Source organism: Equus przewalskii, chromosome 14 (assembly GCF_037783145.1).
Source record: "Equus przewalskii isolate Varuska chromosome 14, EquPr2, whole genome shotgun sequence".
NCBI lineage: Eukaryota > Metazoa > Chordata > Mammalia > Perissodactyla > Equidae > Equus > Equus przewalskii.
The window spans coordinates 33244952-33266532 of NC_091844.1; the positions used below are offsets into that span (position 1 = coordinate 33244952).

A 21581-nucleotide genomic window follows, 5' to 3' on the forward strand; every position below is an offset into this window, starting at 1 on the left:
CAAGCCGAGCTCAGGCATTCCTGGGACCTGGCTGAACACTCCCTGATGTCATCAAAATCTCGCAAATACCTTGAATATCTTGGATCTCCTCTCTACAATCTATTAATTAAGAAGGTGTTTCTTAAAGTCTTACTTGTGATTATCAAACTTTATGGCTTAGGATAAACGTAGTAAAGCATGTATACTACAGATTTTCCTCTGAAAAAAATAATTTCTCTTCTTGGCCAAAAAAGGCAGCCACACTGATACGTTCAGAGAACAGAGAAAAGTTTATATAAAACAAGTTTTATCTTATTAAGTTTTTATGGCCAATATATGTGTCAGAAAACACTTTCTTTTCATTTATTAAACTTGATTCCATAAGTAAGCAAAGGAGTTGAGCCTACCGTGATCAAGTCCCCACTTCTCTAGCTGGAAGAAAGGATCCAGTGCGAAGCTGGGTCTTCCCTAATGGGAGAGGAGGTAGGAGTGAGGGAAGTACTATAAAAGGCCTGACCCTCTGGGATAGCTATTGGCAGTTCAATCACTCCAGCGCACACTATTCTAACACCAACTCTACTCCTTTCGCTCTCACTGAGACTAAAAAATGGGGGCCCACAGAGCTCAGCCATAGGTCTGCAAGGATCACGAAAACTTTCATCTAAAGCCACCCCTCTTTTGAGAGAAAGAATACGTGGCCTTTCTGCCCTGGGACCATCTCTATCATTTTTCTTCTCTCTTTTTAAATGCATCCAATAAATATGCCTCATCTTCTTTAAGTACCCAGTGTTAAAGGATGTTTAAGTCAGCCAAACCATTCTAGTGAGCCAGCAAAAACTAAAAGAGGTAAGAGGTTTATAAATACTCTAAGTTAGCCCAGAAGTAATCCTGCAACAGGCTATTAAGAACTACCCCATCAATTGTTATTCTCTTCATACTTCTCAAGAAAAAGGTGGTTACATGCAGTCTGAGAATGAAAAACCAGGTTTTCAGAATGAATGTACCAAATTATGACTAGAGTCAAGTGGTCTTCACTTTTTTCCAGTCTGAAAATTTCTGAATTAAAAGTTGTGTTTTCTACAATGCAAGTGCTTTATTAAATATCAGTTTCAGTAAGTCAAAAAAAATCTGGGTTAGTTTTTATCTTCATAAACACAATAATGAAAAGCAGTTTTGATTTTTCCTTGCTGTATACAGCATATAATTAATTCTTATCAAGAACACTTGGTGAAGAAAACAATCAAATAATGAATTTTTTAAAAGTCACCTTGGATGAAATGACAGACTCTTCCTGATCAACATTTTTGCACTTTTTTCCTGTGTCGTGCTCTGCTGATGTACTTTCTGAGCTTCCTGATGAAATTAATCGCTTTTTTCCTTGCTGTGTTATGTTAACTTGGGTTTTATCTTTGCAGATTCCTTCTTTTCCACTTCTCTGGGTTACAATATTATCTTAAACACACACACAAAGAAAAAGAACAAAATTATCTCTCATATCTTCAAGTGTCAGTAATCCATACCAAAAAGAAAGAAAAAGGATAGAAGTGCTAGTAAAATTAAAGTCCCATTTATATTAACGCCAACTTGAAAACACTTATTTGCAAATCTCAAAAAATATTACGCAGCACAATGGCCAAGAGCTCCAGGCCTGGAGACAGCCAGGCCAAGACACCAACGTGGGCAGCCTCCGTTCCTTAACTCTTCCACCTCACCTCTCTGAACTTTGGTTTCATCATCTGGAAAAAGGTATGCATAATAATAACTCATGGAGTTATCAGGAGGAGTAAATGAAGTAAGATATATAAACTATCTAGTAGACTACCTGATATATCTTAGCTATCTTTTTGTTTTTTATTTTAGCTTTGAATTTTTCTAAAATAAAATCTGACATGTAGCTATCCAATGATTTTACATATACTTATTGAGCCCCTAACATCCACAGTCAGAGATTCACTTTAAGTTATCTTAAATACAGATTGAGAACCCAAAATAACCCAAAAGGAAGAGTGATCTCTACAAACTTCACCAATGAAAAAAATGTCTCAGTAAAACGGACATTGTATCCCATATAATACTTACCGAAGGTTTAATATAGTTGGGAAACTTAAGTCAGTATCATAATTTGTTAACAAATTCATGAACTGTCTAATAAGAAAAGAAAATAGATTTACTAATTTTAAGAAGACAATCATCATGGTTAGTTGTCTGTCTCCTCTATACTCAAATGATAAATTCACGATATGCCTTGTTTATATGCCTTGTTCATTGGTCCCCCCTTGTGTCTCCAGTACCTAGAACTGTGCCTAGCACAAAACTGGTGCTCAATAAATATGTTTGACTGAGTGAACTGTGAACATAAACAGAACTTATCCCAAGATTCCCTTAGGAGCTTAGATAAAGGTACATAAGGCAATCAGTAATCCCTACTCTAAAGTTCTAAAGCAAGGGTTAGCAAAGTTTCCATAAAAAGCCAGAAAGTAAATATTTTAAGCTCTATGGGCCACATAGTATCTGTCACAACTACCCAGCTCTGCCTTTGTAGCATGAAGGCAGCCACAGACCATATATCCACGGATGAGCATGGCTGTGTTCCAATAAAACTTCATTTACAAAAACAGGCAGTGAGCTGGATTTGGCTCATGGGCTGTAGTTTGCTCAGAGCTGTTCTAAAGGACATACCGGCGGCCTGAAATAACACCCCTTCATTAAGTTCAAGAAACAAATGCTAATACAATACTGTCCCTACTATTAAACAGGAAAATCTATTGAACCAATATAAAAATAATGTATTTATCAAAGGAAACTTATGAATAAACTAATAACTAAACTTTGCCTAAATTATTTAAGTATTTGTTTTGAATCTAGATTAGGAAGCATTTTGCATCATTTTAGAAACTGTCAGAAACAGGACTAAATAGGACTGTATAGCTTGGTGAAGCAAATGACCAAAGGCTACAACAGTTATGAATTAGTCAGACGAAGCGAAATAATCAACTGCGGCATTGCTTACCACGAGAACTAAAACCCAAAACTATAAATTCAATAAGACAGGCTTCTGCCAAATGGGAGTTTACCACATGCCGTGTCACACATGTACACTAATTCTAAAATTAAAATTATATATATTTAAAATATTCAATCCTTCAAAATTCCAAATTCTCTACTACAATATTCCTTCTTTGGACCAAAGCTAATTCCTTTTTGTAGAGGAAGAAGCCATTTTGAAATTGTTGTTAAAATGCTCTTCACAAAAAAGTATATAAAACAAATGTTAATTAGCTCATAACAATCTTTATACCTGGCATATCAAATAATTTTCTAAATTCAGGATAGGTACAGTTAAATGATAAAAATATAAAAGAAATTAACTATTAAAACAAACTAGTTTATTTTTAACTATTACTAATTGCATTTACTTATATGAGCTCTTACACTAATATTATGGGAATGATGGCTCAACTGTATGCATGCATATGTGTCATTAAAATTATATCCATCCAATTTTATCATCCAAAGGAACCACTCCTAACAGTTATATTAGCAGTTTGATGCATATCCTTCTCAACTTTTTCCTAAGTTTAAGCAAATATATCTACAAATATGTATATGTAATCACACAAATGGTTAATAGTATAAATGTTATTATTTCTACGGGATAAATACCTAGAATTGGAATGTCTAGATCAAAGTGTGTTGTATATTTAAAAATTTAAGAGAAACCAGCCAATAAGTTTAAAAGGCTATACCAACTTCTACTTTCACCAACAATATTCGATAATTCTTACACCACTGGATATTACAATTATTATACTAGATATTATTAATACTTAGATTTTGATGAGTTTAATGAACAAAAAAATGGTACCTGGTTGTTTCAATTTACATTTTCCTATCTGACAGTAGTCATATATTTACTGGTTATTTGTATTTATTCTTCTGGGTATGTCATATACAATGCCCGAAATTTCTACTGAGTCTTACTTTCTTTTTTATCACTAAGTAGACAATTATTAAAAACCTTCCATCTACTTTATAAGTGTGACAAATATCTCCCAGTATATTGTTTGCCACTCTGTCATTTGCCTCTGACTTATAAGTCAGTCACGATAAGTCACTATAGTGTCTTTTGTATATTTTTTTCATTTTTAATCTAGATAGATCTGTCAATTGTCCATTATAGTTCTAGGCTTCCTGTCATTTTAAGAAAGCCTCCCAGAAGTAACAAAAATATTTTTCTCATATTTTCCTCAAATGCCTTAATAGTTTTAATTTTTACAATAAGATTACTAATTCAATAGAAATTTATTTACGAATATGGTACGAATTAGTGCTCTAATGTTATTTTTTTCTAAACAGAAAGCTAATTTTCCCAACATCATTCTTTTTTTTTGAGGAAGACTGGCCCTGAGCTAACATCTGTGCCCATCTTCCTCTATTTTATATGTGGGATGCCTCCACAGCATGGCTTGATAAGTGGTGCATAGGTCTGCACCTGAGATCCGAACCGGTGAACCCTGGGCCGCCAAAGTGGAGCACATCAACTTAACCACTACACCACCAGGCTGGCCCCACAACATCATTTTTAATAATGCATTCTTTCCCCATCAGTTTGAACTAATATTTTTATGTATTTATTTATTTATTCATTTATTTGGTGAGGAAGATTTGCCCTAAGCTAACATCTGCACCAATCTTCCTCTATTTTGTATGTGGGATGCCTCCACCGCATGGCTTATGAGTGGAGTAGGTCCACATCCGGGATCTGAACCCATGAACCCGGGTTTTGGAAGCAGAGTGTGAGGAACTTTAACCTCTTGGCCACAGGGCTGGCCCCTGAACTAATTTTTTATACATTAAATGTATGTTATTCTGATCTGTTTCTGGGTGTTTCATTCTTTTTTACTGGTCTAACTTACCTCTTCCCATGCTAGAACTATCAACTACTAAAAGTAGGCACCAGGCCAAGATTGTGATGTAGGAAAGTTCTACCAAGAAACAGATATTTCTGTTGTCTGTTCTTAAGCATATATTAAAAAACCTTCTAATTCATTTTATACAACGCTGACATAGCTCTAACACTAAAATCTGATGTAGATGGCACACATGGAGAAAAATACTAAGCACAATTATGAATATATATACAAATGCCCTAAAATAAATATTAGAAAATCTAACAGAGCATAAAAATAATAAGCTATCATGATAAAACTAAACTCATTTCAGGAACACTAGCATGGTACATATTAGAAAATCTACCAACATCATTAATTATATTAACACATAAAAATACAGGACTATTTCTATGTCAAAAAATTTTTCAGGGGCCAGCCCGTGGCCAAGTGGTTGAGTTCACGCACTCCGCTTCAGCAGCCTACGGTTTTGCCGGTTTGGATCCTGGGTGTGGACACGGCATCACTCATCAAGCCATGTTGAGGCGGCATCCCACATGCCACAACTAGAAGGACTCACAACTAAAAATATACAACTATGTATCAGGGGGGCTTTGAGGAGAAAAAGGAAAAATCAAAAAAAATCTTTAAAAAAAATTCTTTTTTAAAGAATTCAACAGTCATTCCTGAAAAAAATAAAACATCCTCAACATGATAAGAGTATCAGAATTGGATACCAATCATATTAAATGCTGAAATACTAATAGAATTCCCATTAAAATCAGTAACAAGACACAGATACCAATTTTATCCATTTTTACTGAAAATTTACAGGGCCTAGCTCATAAAATAAGACAAGAAAAAACTTTTAAAGCTGTAGATAGAAGTGCCAAAGTTATCATAATTCTGTAGATATGACTGTATAGCTAGAAAATCCAAGAGGCTAATAAAAATCTATTAATTAGATCATTTAGCAGCATTGTTGGAAATAAGTAAATATATAGAATAACTAATGCTTTAAGTAAATTTTTAACTATCATCAAATTAAACAATGTCAGCTCAATATTTATTATCTGCATTGAGTTGTCACACAGAAAATATTCAGAGTACAAAATTAAATGCAAACCAAATGGTTTCAGGACTACTTCCTACTTCAATCTTTATCGTATGTGCTACTTTTCATGATTCCATGCGGGAGGGTCAGAAGATGGGGAAAGAAGAGTACTGCAGAGTACCATGACACCAGTGAAAATATCAAAGCTCTTTCTTCAGTGTAGCAAGAGTGTCACACCTAGGAGTTATGACTTGTCCTGGGGCTTAGAGGATTTCGAGAACAGAGCTAAATGGAAGCCAAGAGAGGAGAGGCTCTGAGAGCCTTTGCCCAAATCCAAAATATATTGACTTCCCAATCACTAAGGGACATGGAGAAAATTTTAGTCCAGGCCTGAGAAACTCATGATGACATCCAAGGACTAGAACCTGGAGACCCAGAAAATAAAATAAACTAGAACATCACTGGTTCAAAAACAGAAAAGATTTAGCCTGATCACAGCAACTATTCGCGTACGTGTCAGGATTAAACCAAGAGTGAAACTGAGAAAAGATCCAGGAGAGAATGCAAGTGCATATTTAAAAAGAAAAAACAAAAGGAAAAAAACACCAAAAATAGAACATACCGAGAGTAAATTCCGGAGGCAATACAGTGATATGGATCAGAGCACGGGCTTTAGAGTCACACAGCGCTAGGTCTCGATTACAGCTCGGGTAGTCATTATGTGATCTTGAATAAGCCATTTAACATAATTAAAATTATTTGTCCTGTACCTAATGACACAGAAGCTTCCAAAATATCAAGATGGTTTCGGATAATCTAAATAAATATCAAAGAACACAGTACAGTACTAAAGCTGCAAAAGACATAAGAAAGTGTCTTCCATCTAAATGAACCTAAAATGCATCCTGGAAATTGATTTTTTAAAATCTCTAACATTAGTCTATTGACCTGGATGATTCATTACTTAAACAAACAAACAAAATAATAATAATAAAAAAACCTACACAGCAGAAAAAGTCTAATTATTTCAACCTTTAATAGCTGGATTCAAGTGCTGAACTGTCCTGTCCTATAATCCTAAATCTTTAAAGGAATTAAGTAACCTAACCCTCCTCTTACAAGTACTCTCTAAAAGTCTAAGTTTACAAGAAGAAATACCTGCATCCAAAGACTTTTCTCTCATTTTGAAGCTTTAGATTTTAAGTACACTGTGTACTATGTAATATGCCTGTCCAAACCAATGTCAAATTACTCTCCTTTGCATTTTCAAGGTGAAGTGCCCAAAAGGATGCTTCATATTTTATATGGTACATTTATCAAGTGGGAATTAATAGCTATTTATAATTTGAAGCAAAATATATTTTGGACTATTATACGCAATGTCATAGTGGTAGCACAGAAGCAGTTACAGCACAAAACAAGACAGTCCTGAAAGCAAATGGCTTGTCTGCAGGGAGGCAGGTCACATTGGTCCAATTTTTGGTCAAGGAGCTATTCTTTCTATATCAGAGAAATAGTTCTACCGAGGGAAACTGCCTGCCTTCCTCCACTACCATCTCCCAATCCCCATTTCCTTCCTGCAAATGGAGGATTAGCACACTTAAGGAGAAAAGCTACTGATAAAATACACTACACATGTATTGATGGGCTGGAGGGGACTGAAAACCACTGTGCTGGAATAAAACTCTTACTGGGAAATCTTAGGTTTAGATGCGAAAATTCTCCAGATCAAATCACATCTACCTCAACATACAATATATAACCTAGTTTTCTCACACGATCATTCTGATCCTACTATAATCCAAATTAGCATTAAATAAGGACTATTCTACACATAACATATTTGACCAAAAACTTCAGAAGATATCTGTGACCACTATGCTAAATATTAGAAACAGTAAGAGTAGTAATATTCAACTAAAATATATATTCAATTGTGCTGTAAATCTATAAAAGACAGTATTCAGCGCAAAATGGCAGAGTAGCTTCATTGAACTAATCATCTTAAACAAAACAATTATAAATTTGACAAAATATTAAAAAACGACTATTTGAAGGCACTGGAGAGTGACCAAAACTGGAGACCTCTGACCTTGAAAAATCAACTCCAACCTGTGAGGTTTGTGAATTTGCAGTTTTTTTCGGAGGGCATCCCCCAGTTCACAGGCGGCAGAAAGCTGCAGCCTTACCAGCTTAACTGGCCCGAGTACAGAGTCTGAGGCTTGTGGAACAGGATAAAATCCTGGAAGGAAGAAAGCCACAGAGAGCCACGAACCAAAATCTACATAAAATCAACCCCAATCTTTGGCTGACTACTAAACTACATGTGCATGGGGGAAATCCCTGGAACCCAGAGACAAAGCAGCAGCTGGAAGCTGAGAGAACTAGGCAGAGACTGCAGCTGCTGCCCATGACAGGGGAAACAGAATTTAGGGCCTGCATTAACGGCCTATTAGAAGGAAACTGACTTTTAGGCCAAATTAATTGCCTATTAGAACAAAAATATTTATTCAGAGGAACATAATATCAAAAGTCTCTAGAATACATCATTTATAACATCCAATATCCAATAGAAAGTCACCAACCAAGAGAATAAACAGGAAAATGCGACCCACAGAAAAGAAAAGAAGCAGTCAAAAGAAACTAAACCTGACACGACTGAAAAGTTGCAAAGAAAATGCTGACTAAGTAAGACAATGCAGAAAACATTTTAGCAATCTTGTATCAAGGAGAACATCCAACAAATGACATAAATCACTGTGATGTCTGCCACGTCAGGGAGCTGTGCTAGGACAGAGGTCACCTCTTCTTTGAATCTGTCAGCATATAACATTGTGTGCCTGACACTTTCTTATTTAATTAATTAGTTTAGAAAGCTCTTACTGCGCTGGCCTTTTATGTTAGACATGACACCAACAGGTTTGTTTGCAAATCTATATTAAGATGATAAGTCTGGCACATAAGATAAATAGCACTTTTTAAATCAAAGTAATTAGCAGGATGGTGTTTGATAAGTGGCTTGTTTTAAATTCAATTTCATGTACATATCTAAAAAAAATGTTAAGCTAAGTTATCCACTTTTACAACTACTACTCCATCTCCATTTGTTCAGGAAAACTTTCAAATTCTGCTTAAGGTTTTCTTGAAACAAAACCTACCTCCAGTGAGGACTGGTGCTGAAAGGTTTTGATCTCTTAGATCTTCTGTTAACATCCACGCGGGAAGGATTCTTTTCCTCTGGGCAGGGTTTGACTGCTGCTTACTGACGTCTCTACATTCACCTGGGAAAGACTAAAAAGGCACCTATATATTAATTACTAAAAATAACCATATGTCCTTAATGAAATCGTAAGATCATTTACTTTGCAGACAACTATCATTAAAAAATCTATCTGCAACTGTGGACTGAGTTAGTCATATTTCTCAAGGAATGAAATTCATTCTATTAGTTGAAGTAGTGGACTAGTGTGATATTCTCTAGAGCTTCACTTAAAAACATCAAGACTAGTAATATTGTCATGATATGTCTAATTTCAGTTGTCTTTTCTCTCCTCGAAATAAGGAAGATGCTTTAAATGGATGCGATCCTAAGTTTCTCACCACACTCTTCGCAGTAGCAGTCTGGGTCTTAGCTACTTCTGTGCTTCTTTCCAGCTGTGGGGCACCAGCTGTCTCATCAGGCAAATTAATTGAGGAAGATTTTGGTGTTTCATTCAATACATTATCTTCATCAAGCATTTGACTGTTTCTATAAAATAAAATAAAAATTCATTTATCATTTAAATTTAAAACACTTCCATTGCCTACCATGTCATGATAAATGAGATTCTCTCAAGTACATATAACTAATGAGTTATGCTCCTTTTCTCAGACTTAGCAGGACCAAAAAGCAGATTACAGTAGACTAGAATACATATACTAGACTATGTTCTTTATCTTCTGCCCACTGTATCACCATAAAATACATTAATCTTTCCAAACCATGTGGGCCTAGAAACCACAGCTATTTATGAGACGGGCGAAAGCCATCTCTCTCAAGTAAGAGCTATTTACTTATTTGGTATTTGTCCAGATAGTCCATAAAAGATCACCACTGAGCATCCAAAGAGAAACTGCAAACTGCAAGAACATCAGCTAAGCTACTTAAGCTTTCAAAGAAAAAAATAAATAAAATCGTGATGTCAAGTTCACACATAGCTGCTACTGGAGTTCTGGCCAGTACGTCTACTTGTGAAATCTCCCCAAATTTGTAGTTCCACTGGAAGCTAAATGTTCAGACACAGGAGCATCTGTGGTCAAAGTGGAACATACTAGCAGAACCAACTACCTCCCACTTGCTGCAGAGTGCAGTAAGGTCATCCAAAGTTGATGGTTCATTTTTCCTTATATGTGCAGAGAGATGATCCACCGAATTTATCTTTTGGAAAATTTGAAAATGCAGATGGAAATGCTACTCAGAAATAAAAAGGAATCAACTAGTACTGATATATACAACAACATGAATGAATCTCAAAGGCATTTTGCTAAGTGAAAGAAGCCAGATACAAAAGGCTATATGTCATATGACTCCATTTATATGACATTTTGAAGAGGTAAAGCTACAGTGACAGAAATCAGATCAGTGGTTGCCAGGGGCTGGGGGTGGAGGGAGGGGACTGACTACAAAGAGGGATGAGGGCATTATTTAGAGAAAGGGAAATGCTCTAAATCTCACTGTGGTAGAACTTACACAACTACATACACTTGTCAAAGTGCGTTGAATTGTACATTTTAAAGGGTTGAATTCTACTGTATGTAAATTGTTCCTTAGTAAAAGTAAATTTTAAAATATCAAAGATATAAGACTTTAGAAGTGTGTCTAGCTGAGAGGACAGTAATTAATGGCCTGTTTTAATAGGAATAACCTCCTTCAGAGGTAGACTTGAATTCCAATGGCAGGAAAAAGCCAAAAGAGAACAACCTACTTAGACTAAATTATTGTGTAAGACCACAGTTCTTGTTTATTCAGTAAATATTTTTAAAATACCTACTGTGTGTCAGGTACTGTGCCAGGCACCGGAGACAAAAACTTGAAAATGTATGAATGTCCTATCTATGAAATCTCACTTTCACCCCAATATTCAATTCCATTTTACTCATAGGATACAGGCATACTTCCAAATTATGATTTTTCCTCAAATTTTCTTAATATTTAATTAGAAAAATATTAAGAAATATTCAAGAGTAATGTAATGGCTTTTCCTAATTTATAGTATTAGATTTTATAGTATTAGCAATTAAGTAACATCGTCTGTTCCATTTCTAGTTTATTTTCTATTGTGGCATAAATTCAAGACTAACACACACAGCCTATGGCCCACAGGGAATTTTTTGTTAATATTTACCAAGAATAAACATAACAACAAAAAAAATCCAATCCCAGAACAAAATTCTAATTAACATTTAGTTTTAAAGAAGCCAAAATACAAATTATTCTCACATCTTTATGTAAATATCAAACACTGTCACCGTGATGCAGATGTATTTTTTTAATCTGCAAATACTTCTAAGAGTAATTAACTACCAGAGGAGTTATAATTCAGTGTTACCAGAATTTGTTAAATAAAAAAATAAAAACTTGGAAATTTACCTAAATACAGTATAATAAAGGTAACCGAGCTATCCTTTTTAAATAATAGCTTTATTGAGATATAATTCACATAACTATAGAATTCATCCTTTTCAAGTACACAATTGAGTGGGTCTTAATATATTTACAAAGTTGTGCAACCATCACCAATACCTAATTTTAGAACATATTCATCACCTCAAAAAGAAATCCTGTATGCACTGGCAGTCACTTCCCATTCCCTTTTCTTCCAGGCCCTGGCAACCACTAATCTCCCTTCTGTCTCTATGGATTTACATTTTCTGCACATTTCATGTAAATGAAACCAAACAAGCTTTTATGCAGACAGATGTTTTCAGTTCTTATATTCCAAGCAGTGGAACTGCTGACCCGCATGTAATTCTATGTTTGAGATTTTGAGGAACTGTCAGAGTATGTTCCAAAGAGGCTATACCATTTTACAACCCCACCAGAAATGTGTAAGTGTTCCAATTTATCCACATCGTTATCAATACTTGTTCTTATCTGCCTTTTTGATTATAATCATCCTACTGGATGAGAAGTGGTATCTTATTGTGGTTTTCATTTGCATTTCCCTAATGACTAATTATGTTGATTATCTTTCATGTGCTTATTGGCTATTTGGATATGTTTTTTAGAGAAATGTCTACTTAAATCCTTGCATTTTTTAATTGAGTTCTTTGTCTTTTTATTGCTGAATTGCAAGGATTCTTTATATATTCTGGATGTAAGTTCCTGATAAGACATACGATTTGCAGATATTTTCTCTCATTCTCTGTGTTGTCTTTTCACTTTCTTGATGGTGTTCTTAGAAGCAAAGAAGTTTTTAATTGTGATAAAGTCCCATTTATCTACTTTTTCTCTGTTTGCTTATGATTTTGATGTTTTATCTAAGAAACCATTTCCTTATCCAAGGTCACAGAGATTTACACCTGTGCTTTTTCCTAAGCATTTCATAGTTTTGGGGGGGGGGTGTTTTTGCTTTTTGGGTTTTTTTGCTGAGGAATATTAGCCCTGAGCTAACATCTGTGCCAATCTTCCTCCACTTTATATGTGGGTCACCACCACAGCATGGCTGACAGGTGGTATAGGTCCACTCCTGGGATATGAACCTGTGAAGCTGGGCCACCAAAGCAGAGTGCGCTGAACTTAACCACTATGCCACAGGGCCAGCCCCATTAAGTCTATTTTTTCTATGGTGTGAGGTAGGAGTCTAACTACATTCTTTTGCACATGGATATCCAGTTGTCCCAGCACCATCTATCGAAAAGACTATTCTTTCTTCATTTAATTATCTTGGTACTCCTATCAAAAATCAATTGGCCATAACGCAAGGGCCCTCAGTTTCTGGACCCTCAATTCCATTCCACTGATCTACATGTCTTTCTTTATGTTAGTACTACACTGTCTTCATTACTGTAGCTTTAGAGCAGGTTTTAAAATTCGGAAGTATGAATCTCCAACTCCTTTGTTCTTTTTAAAGACTTTTTGGAATTAAGTTAATTCTTAAATCTTCAAAATATACTCCAAATAAATTTAAATATAAGCTATATATTTTGGATCTTTAACATAAAAAATGCTATAATATGAATGAGCTGGATCTAGAAAAAGTTTAAAAAATAACTACAAATGAATTATAAACATGCACATTGTCATAGTATAATGGCATTTTCATCAACATTTTATTGTTTTGTTCCAAATCAAAAAGTGATTAAAATTAGCTATTTATATGGAATCTAATTATTAAGAACTTTAACAATTTGAAAAACAAATTTGGTATGACAAAAGATTTACTTTACTTTCCTCAACCGTGTCTTAAAGAAGACAATTTCCCTAGAGAGACAATGTTGTACCTCCTCATCAGCAACGAAATTCAGGTACAAAAACAAACTGTTATACAACATTTCATTCACGTATTCAAGAAACCAACACTTGCTAAGTACTCACTATTGGGAAGGCAATAAGGATGCAAAATTAATGTTGGTGCTTCTGATGAAATATGCCATAATTTAATTAACTAAAATGTAAAACCAAGTGTCGGTTTTTTTCAATTTGGTTTTCTTTTACTTTGACTTCTCAAAAAAGTACGTGTTTTTGGTACTTCTAGTAGAATAATTCCATAGAAACATATTTGGAAAAGAGTGAAAAATGAACCAACTAGCACCAATGTGTGTAGACCTGTACACTCCCATGGAGTCGGTTACGAATGAGATTTATTTTACAGAATCTAAATGCTATACGAAAAGCACGCTGACAGGAATAAAATGAAAACCTAAATAAATGACAAGCTTTTTTTACTGCTGCTTTGTTGCTCAAATCCCTTTCTTAAATTCACAACTAGTTGGAAGAAAAAATTTATAATGGCATCAAGATCCGGACAACTGCCACAAAACACACAAGTTTTCTTTTGTGTTCTTTTTTAAATTTTAAAATATTTCAACATGTAGCAATGTATAGAGAATATAACATATGTATTCTATCTACTTATCTATGAAAATAAATACTTGTGTATCCACCACCCAAATAGAAACATTTTGTCAAACTTGCTCCAGATGAATTACAAACACAACCAAAGTGCCCTCTGTGCCCAGCCTGTCTTGTTCCTCTCCCTCCCACTCCTTCTTCAAAGGAAAACACTAGCCTGATTTTGATGTCTATTATTCACACGCATATCTTTATACTTTCACAATAGGATGTGTGCATCTACTCTTTGTGTGTGTGCGTATATATATATGTGAATATTGTACATACACAAAAAAGATATATTATACATATATGTCACATAACTACATAATATATATGTTATTCATGAAGTAATCCATAATATACATATACATTACATATATGTATGTCCATATACAAATAGTGTGTGCTTTATATATCTGTTACTTTTCTATTTGTTTTTTTTCTCAACATTATAGTGTGGAGATTTATCCATGTTTTATCCTGTAGTTCTCTCTAGTACATTCACTTTTACTCCATTATAGAACTACACCAAACTTACTTAGCCATTCTCCAAGTGTGTTCACTTCTAGAATGATTGCTATCGTAAGTTTTCTTGTACAACAGGGGTAGTCAGTAAGAGCTCTGGAACTAGGTAGCTTGGTTTGAATCCTAGCTCTGCCATGTATTAGCTGTGTGACTTTGGGCAAGTCTCAAACCTTCTGTGTCTCAGTTTCTTAATCTGTAACATAGGGATATTAACAGTATCTATCCTTTATAAAGATTGCTATGAAGATTAAAAAGTTTATACATATAAATCTTGTACACAATGTTGTTATGTGTTAGTGCAAAATGGAGCTAGTTCTAAAATATATGAAAATCCCATTGGTATCAAGAAATGTCTGAAATATATTTCAATACTTCCACAGTCTAAGATATGGTCCACTTCCCCTTGCTAAAGGATGGTAGCCTCTCCTTGTCTGGAGACTAGGCAGCTGCGTCCTATGGGTAGACACCTCTCTGATGATACTTGCCTTCCTTAAGACCTGCCCCCACTTCCCCTCATGGCTTCTATTCCAACAACCAGCGTCAACACATCATTACCTGACTAGAAAAGTACCATCCCTGCTTCAACAGGAAAGCAAATATTCAGTAAAGAGCTACAGAACCTGGCTAACATGTCCTGATAGAAACCAGAAGAGTATGCCCAAGAATGGAACTTGAAGATGCCAGACGAGCGGATGCAGAATATAAGGCTAGATAAAGAACACTCTCCTGCAACCTAGGATTTAAGGTGCTGGAAGGACACCTAAAGCCAATCCTAATAAACACCTGAGATGGCTTGTTCATGCTTGGAAAAAATATGGCTTTTAGTAAATATGGTAGAAATAGCAGAGAGCCTTGGTAGAGTATTGAAAAAGGGGTCAATAGACTCAAAGAAGTAGGCATGCTAAAATGGATTTATTACATAAGACTAGAGAATCCACCAGTTGACTATGTTCCCCAGAAGGGTCCAGAACAATAGGCAATAAGGTATGCAATAATGAGGCTGTGTTTGGGAGTTCAATGGCAGCTGCCTCTAGAAGTCAGTGTTGGTGGTAGGAGAGGCTGCCAAGGAACAGGGCTCCTTAGAATCAATGGAAATGACAGGATTCCAGAATTGTACAGACCAGGTGGCTACCTTTTAACCATCAGAGGCTAAGTGGATGTTATTTGCATAACAGACAGCAAAGTTGGAGTGGCACTGATCTGTAAGCTTCTGTAACAACGTTTGTCTATCTAGCTGGAGACTACATTTCCAGCCTTCATTGCAATTCAGTGTAGCCATATGTCTAATCTTTTTCAGCGGGATATAAATGGAAGTGATATGTACAAGACAGTTATCCTGGATTCTCTTCCTCATTTCCTTCCCACCAACTGGAAATACCAATGATGAAGCTAACTTGCAAGCTAAACATGAGGATGGCAGAGATATTCCATTAGCTGGAGCACTTGGATTACTTTACGAAGGAGAACACACCTACAACTCTGGACTATTATGACAGAGAGATAAATTCTGTCTTGTTCAAGCCCTGCATTTTGGGGTTGTTTTGTTAAGCAACTTAGCTTTTACTCTAATACAGGCATCAGCAAACTAAAATGCTTAAGTCCAAGTCCAACCTGCTACCTGTGTTCGTAAATAAAGCGTTACTGACACACGGCCATGTGCATCTGCTTACATACTCTCCACAGTTGCTTTTGCACTACGAGAGCAGATCTGAGTTATTATGACATAGATTCTATGGCCTACAAAGCCTAAAATAATTGCAATCTGGTCCTATACAGAGAAAGGCTGTCAACATATGTTCTAATACACAGCACCTTTTGAGAAAGTACTCAGTATTTTAGGTTTCATTTTTATTTTGTATGGTCAAATGTTAAATGTTTAGCCAATGAAACCAAAGACATCCCAAATAAATCTAAAATTGCCAAAATGCTTAAAAGAGTGAGCTATATGCTTTGAATTACAAATGGAATGATGCAAATGTGATAAATATCTTCAATTAAAAATAGCTATTATACTTAGACTGATCTTTAGGAAAATGGTTTCAGGCTGCTGATCTTTCAACTATTGTTACTTCATGAGCAATAAGGATCAAAGTAAAAAAAAAAAAACCGGAAAATGATTACTGCAAATCAGAAATTCAATGTATTATCACAGGAATATCTGAAAACTCCAAATTATAAACTGAAAAAGAGCTGAAAATAAAGTTAACACCCTAAAGGAAACTTTGCACTAGTAAGTCAAAAACAGAACATTTAATTTTTTAATATAAAATACAATTAATTCGGTTACCCTAAACTAGCATTCAATTACTGAATAAGATATATAAAATATTTATTACCTTTTTCAACACATTTAGCTTGAGAGCAACAATGCACCATAATACTACTCATAATAAAGAGCCTGAAAAAGTACAGTGCTGTTGAAGTGGGTTGTTTTTTCACTTTTATCAATACTAAAAAAATTCAAAATTCACTAATCCCACAATTTGATTTATTTAAGATACAATATTAGTCTTTCACACTAAAGGGATAAGCTAATTTGAATGGATACAAATAAAATTAAAGTTGACATATAATACTTTAAATAAGTTATCAGGCAATGACAATACTTTGTTTTATAGAAATGTACAACATTTCCCTGATTTTTGACAAAAAGCATATAATTCTGCTATGGAAATTTATTATAACAAAAAAATTGGTTCTTTATATTTCTTTTTTTTTTTTTTTTGAGGAAGATTAGCCCTGAGCTAACTACTGCCAATCCCTCTCTTTTCACTGAGGAAGACTGGCCCTGAGCTAACATCCATGCCCATCTTCCTCTATTTTATACATGGGATGCCTACCACAGCATGGCATGCCAAGTGGTGCCATGTCCACACCCAGAATCTGAACCAGGGATCCCCGGGCCGCCAGAAGCAGAATGTGTGCATTTAACTGCTGCGCCACCGGGCCGGCCCCTCATTATTCTTTTAAGGTATGTAAGATCAGTAGTGATATCTCCCCTTCCATTTCTGCTACTGATAATTTGTGTTTTTTCTTTTTTTCTTGATAAGCCTTAGTAAGTTTATCAATTTTATTAATCTTTTCAAAGAACCAACTTTTGGCTTTGTTGATTTTCTTTGTTGTCTATTTTCTATTTCACTGATTTCTAGTCTTAGTCTTCTTATTTCCTTTTTCTGTCTGCTTTGGGATTAATTTGCTCCTGTCTATCTTCCTAAAGTAGAAGCATAGATCATTGGTTTTATAGCTTTCTTCTTTTCTAAATATAGGCATTTAATATAAATTTCCCTCTAAGGACTGCTTTAGCTTCAGCTCACAAATTTTTATCTTGTGTTTTCAGTATTATTCTGTTCAAAATGGTGTTTAATTTCCCTTATGATTTCTCTTTGAGCTATAGGTTATTTGGAAACGTGTTGTTTAATTTCAAAATATTTAGAGATTTTTGTACATATTTGTTATCGATTTTTAATTTAATACTATTGCAATCAGAGAACATACTCTGTATAATTTTGTCCATCTAGTTATATACATCCAGCTTATGTATTCTATAATTTAAAAAACTGAAACAAAGGCATATAATCTGCTAATGACTGCTTCAACAAAACTAGTGGAATAATTTTAACTTTACACCAGATGTTTATTGTAATACCTCGCTTCCTCAGTTTCCCTATGGTATATTTTCTGTTATTTTTATAAGAATGAGGAGTTATACAAGTTTAGTCTAAGCCAGAGCTTAAGACTTTAATAAAATTTTAAAAGCTAAGAAAAAAGATTAAGAAAACGTAGTTGGTTTCAAATTAATCATCCTGGTTACTGTTGGATGGAAAATACATTCTGAACACAACGGTAAAAGACACCACATATGGGAGCAATCACTATTAAGACATAAGTTTCCAAAGTCAAATGTTTTCCAGAAACACACATACACACATCATGCAACTCCTATTTCACCCATGCAGTTTCATCGTACAATGGTTTCTACTGAAGCATTTGTGAATGGCTGAGAGATTAGGTTACAAATACCATTACTTAATCTCATTTCATCAGGCAATCTTACCTTAAAGTACACTTCATTTCCATTTCAGAGTGTGTAGAGAAAACACGGAAAATATATTTGTCGACTAACAACGAAAAACTATCTCCAGGATTCAACTGGTGCCACAGATTTATCTCTAATGGTAAGAACTGGCTCTTCTCAGTAGACAGACAAAAACATGGATTTGTGTGTATCTAGCAAGTAAAAAATACAATGAGGTTATAACCCAAAATTACGACAAAAATATAACTAAGAAGAACTGATCCAAAATTTTAGTATTAAAACAATTTAAATATAAACTTAGACTTAAAAGTCTAACAAATCTGGCATGTATAAGTACCATAATTATTATCTATACATAAAAAAGGAAAAAAAGATACAATATGCCTCCCATTTCTCTAGGAATCAAAGAAAAAAGCAAAGTTATCAATTAACTGGTTAAAAGATACTTTCTTATTATGCTTAAGAGAGACAACCGGACATTGGAAAGAGAAACAGGAAAAATAACTCTAAGAAGAGAACTGAGTCCTCCAATTTTGATATCCAAAATTCACTAATCTCCTGGAAATGGCTAGCTTCTTTTCCACTTATTTTCCCCTAAAAATTTCTTACTGTGATTAAAAACTGAGAACCTCTGGGGAGGGAAATTTTCATCAAATCTCTCAAGCAAAGCTTTTTGTTTGTTGTTTGCTGTCACAGAGGGATCTTCTTATTTCGTGTGGATGAAACTCCCGTTATGAAGGTCTTCATCCATATTCAAATTGCAAGTAGTAAATATATCTCAACGTAGAAACTATTACAGTATCCACCACTTTGAATTACGTTTGCCACTGTTTTCCCCCATGTTAGCAAAGATAATGAGAGTTGCCTCCATACTAAGACTTATTGAAAGGCACCTTAAAAAGTCTAACTAGAACCCAGCTGAAATTGGCCATTTCTAAAAGTCAAATAGCCTTTTTATTATCACTATCATCGTGTTTTTAAAACAAATAAGCTTTAGAGTACAACAAAGTAATCTACGTAATGCAGATCTTTGGTTTTTGTTTTGTTTTGGGTTGGTTTTGGTTTTGGTGAGGAAGATTGGCCCTGGGCTAACATCTGTTGCCAATCTTCCTCTCTTTTTTTTGCTTGGGGAAGACTGTCACCTGCAGAGCTAACATCCACACCAATTGTTCTCTATTTTGTATGTGGGATGCTGCCACAGCATGGCTTGATGAGCGGAGTATGCAGGTCTGTGCCAGGGATCCAAACCTCTGAACCAGCGAATCCTGGGCCACCAAAGCAGAGCGCATGAACTTAACCACAACACCACCGAGCCAGCCCCTGGTTTTTTAACAGAATCTTATATAGAGCAACTCCCTATATACCTATATAGATATATATATATATACCTATATACCACCATCCATCTATCTACTTCATCAGTTTAAATGAGACCTTTCTGGAGACATCAACAACCTCTCCAGTACAGCAAGTTAATTACCACTCTGGGATTGGACATACACTGAAAATGCCCAGTTTTTCTATTTATACTTCATTAAAGTATCTTGAGATACAACTATATTTTCATACATCAAAACCTTTTCTGATCCCAACCATTTAAAATAACTGTTGGTGTTAAGATATGTTTTACTCACCTTGAGTTTTAACAGACTAGAATTCAGTATAAATTCAGTAGGTAAAAACTTCTGTTCTTACTGTAAAAAATATTCATTATGGAAAAATTAAGGAAGTTTACAAAAGGCCTATTTTTAATGTGGGTGTTTTGAAATTCTAGCAATGTGTCAGCTCTTTCCATTTTTTCTTTTTACCCCTCAACAATTTCTTTTCATTGGGAAACCTGATTAAAATTTTTATTAAATAATTACTTTCATTTTTTAAAATCTTAAGCTTTTATAGATATAAACTAAGTAAAATATAAACAAGTCTAGAATGTTTTATAGAACATGAAGCAAATCATGTTATTAATTTTGGTAGGCTACTTTAGACTATAATTCATTTTTCTTCTTTTTTAAAAAAAAAGCCTACTTGTGCAGAAAATGTATAGGGTATTTCAGGGCAATATATTCTGATTTACTTTCTATTATATATTAAAACACATCAAAATAGCCACAAACATCTGTTGAACATCTACAACATTCTCCCACTCCATCCAAATGTCAAGTCCCACATCATTTACCTCTGAAGTGTTCCCTGAATCCATTTCTCTTTACCATTTGCAGTCACTGCCCTAGTTGAGGCGCTTACCCACTGCTTGCACTTCCTGCTTGTGCTAACATCATATCAAGTCTCCCTGTTTTCATTCACCTCACTGCTTCCCAAGTCATTCTTTCACATTTCCCTGTGTACAGTCTCTGATGGTCCCCCAATATACACAAAGCACTGCAGTGAAGGCTCTTCATAAACCGACAGTGGTTTCCAACGCCATCTCCCACCTCCATACTCCAAAACCTTCACCCTATACACACAATCTTTGATCCAACCATGAATGTCTACTCAAAATGCTCTTTCATTTACTAGAACCTGAGATGCCTTATCCCACCCCACCCTTCTGCTTGACCTGTTTGAATCAGTCCCTACACAGCTCTAATAGTCTATGATTAAAATGACTACAGAAGTCTTTAATGGCAGGAAGAATCATAGATGTTTCAATTGTCAGTCTTTAGTGAATAATCTCAGGAATGGTTCCAAAGAGTTTACTACAAGAAGTGAGGCTTAAAATCTAATGTGTTTACTAAAAATGCTACCCACTGAGTCACTTAAATAAACTCATCCCTAAAATCATTTGAATTCCATTCTCTATGTGATATGAGGGTTGCATGATTTTTAAACATTTGAATATAATCTATACAACTAGGTAAACTAAATTTTTAAACATTACCCACTTTCATCTTCTAAGAAGCTTGTGGTAAAAGAAAAACAAAAGCAGCTGAGCACGAGCTTACTCGCTTTCATAATCCCAAGAAAAACACATAAGTAACTTTACCTGTCACTTCACATGACTTC

At 34.9% G+C, this 21581-nt stretch overlaps 1 protein-coding gene across 2 annotated transcripts in view; it reads right to left on the reverse strand.

The window, feature by feature from the left end:
• Positions 1-21581, reverse strand: part of APLF (aprataxin and PNKP like factor) — a 90647-nt gene that overhangs the window by 35417 nt on the left and 33649 nt on the right. For both annotated transcript variants that reach the window (XM_008516970.2, XM_070573842.1), the window contains 4 exons: positions 18597-18769; positions 9523-9670; positions 9081-9213; positions 1247-1431 (listed from right to left, as the gene is read on the reverse strand). In XM_008516970.2, coding sequence (XP_008515192.2) covers positions 1247-1431; positions 9081-9213; positions 9523-9670; positions 18597-18769 — 639 coding nt within the window. The remainder of the gene's footprint in view (positions 1-1246; positions 1432-9080; positions 9214-9522; positions 9671-18596; positions 18770-21581) is intronic.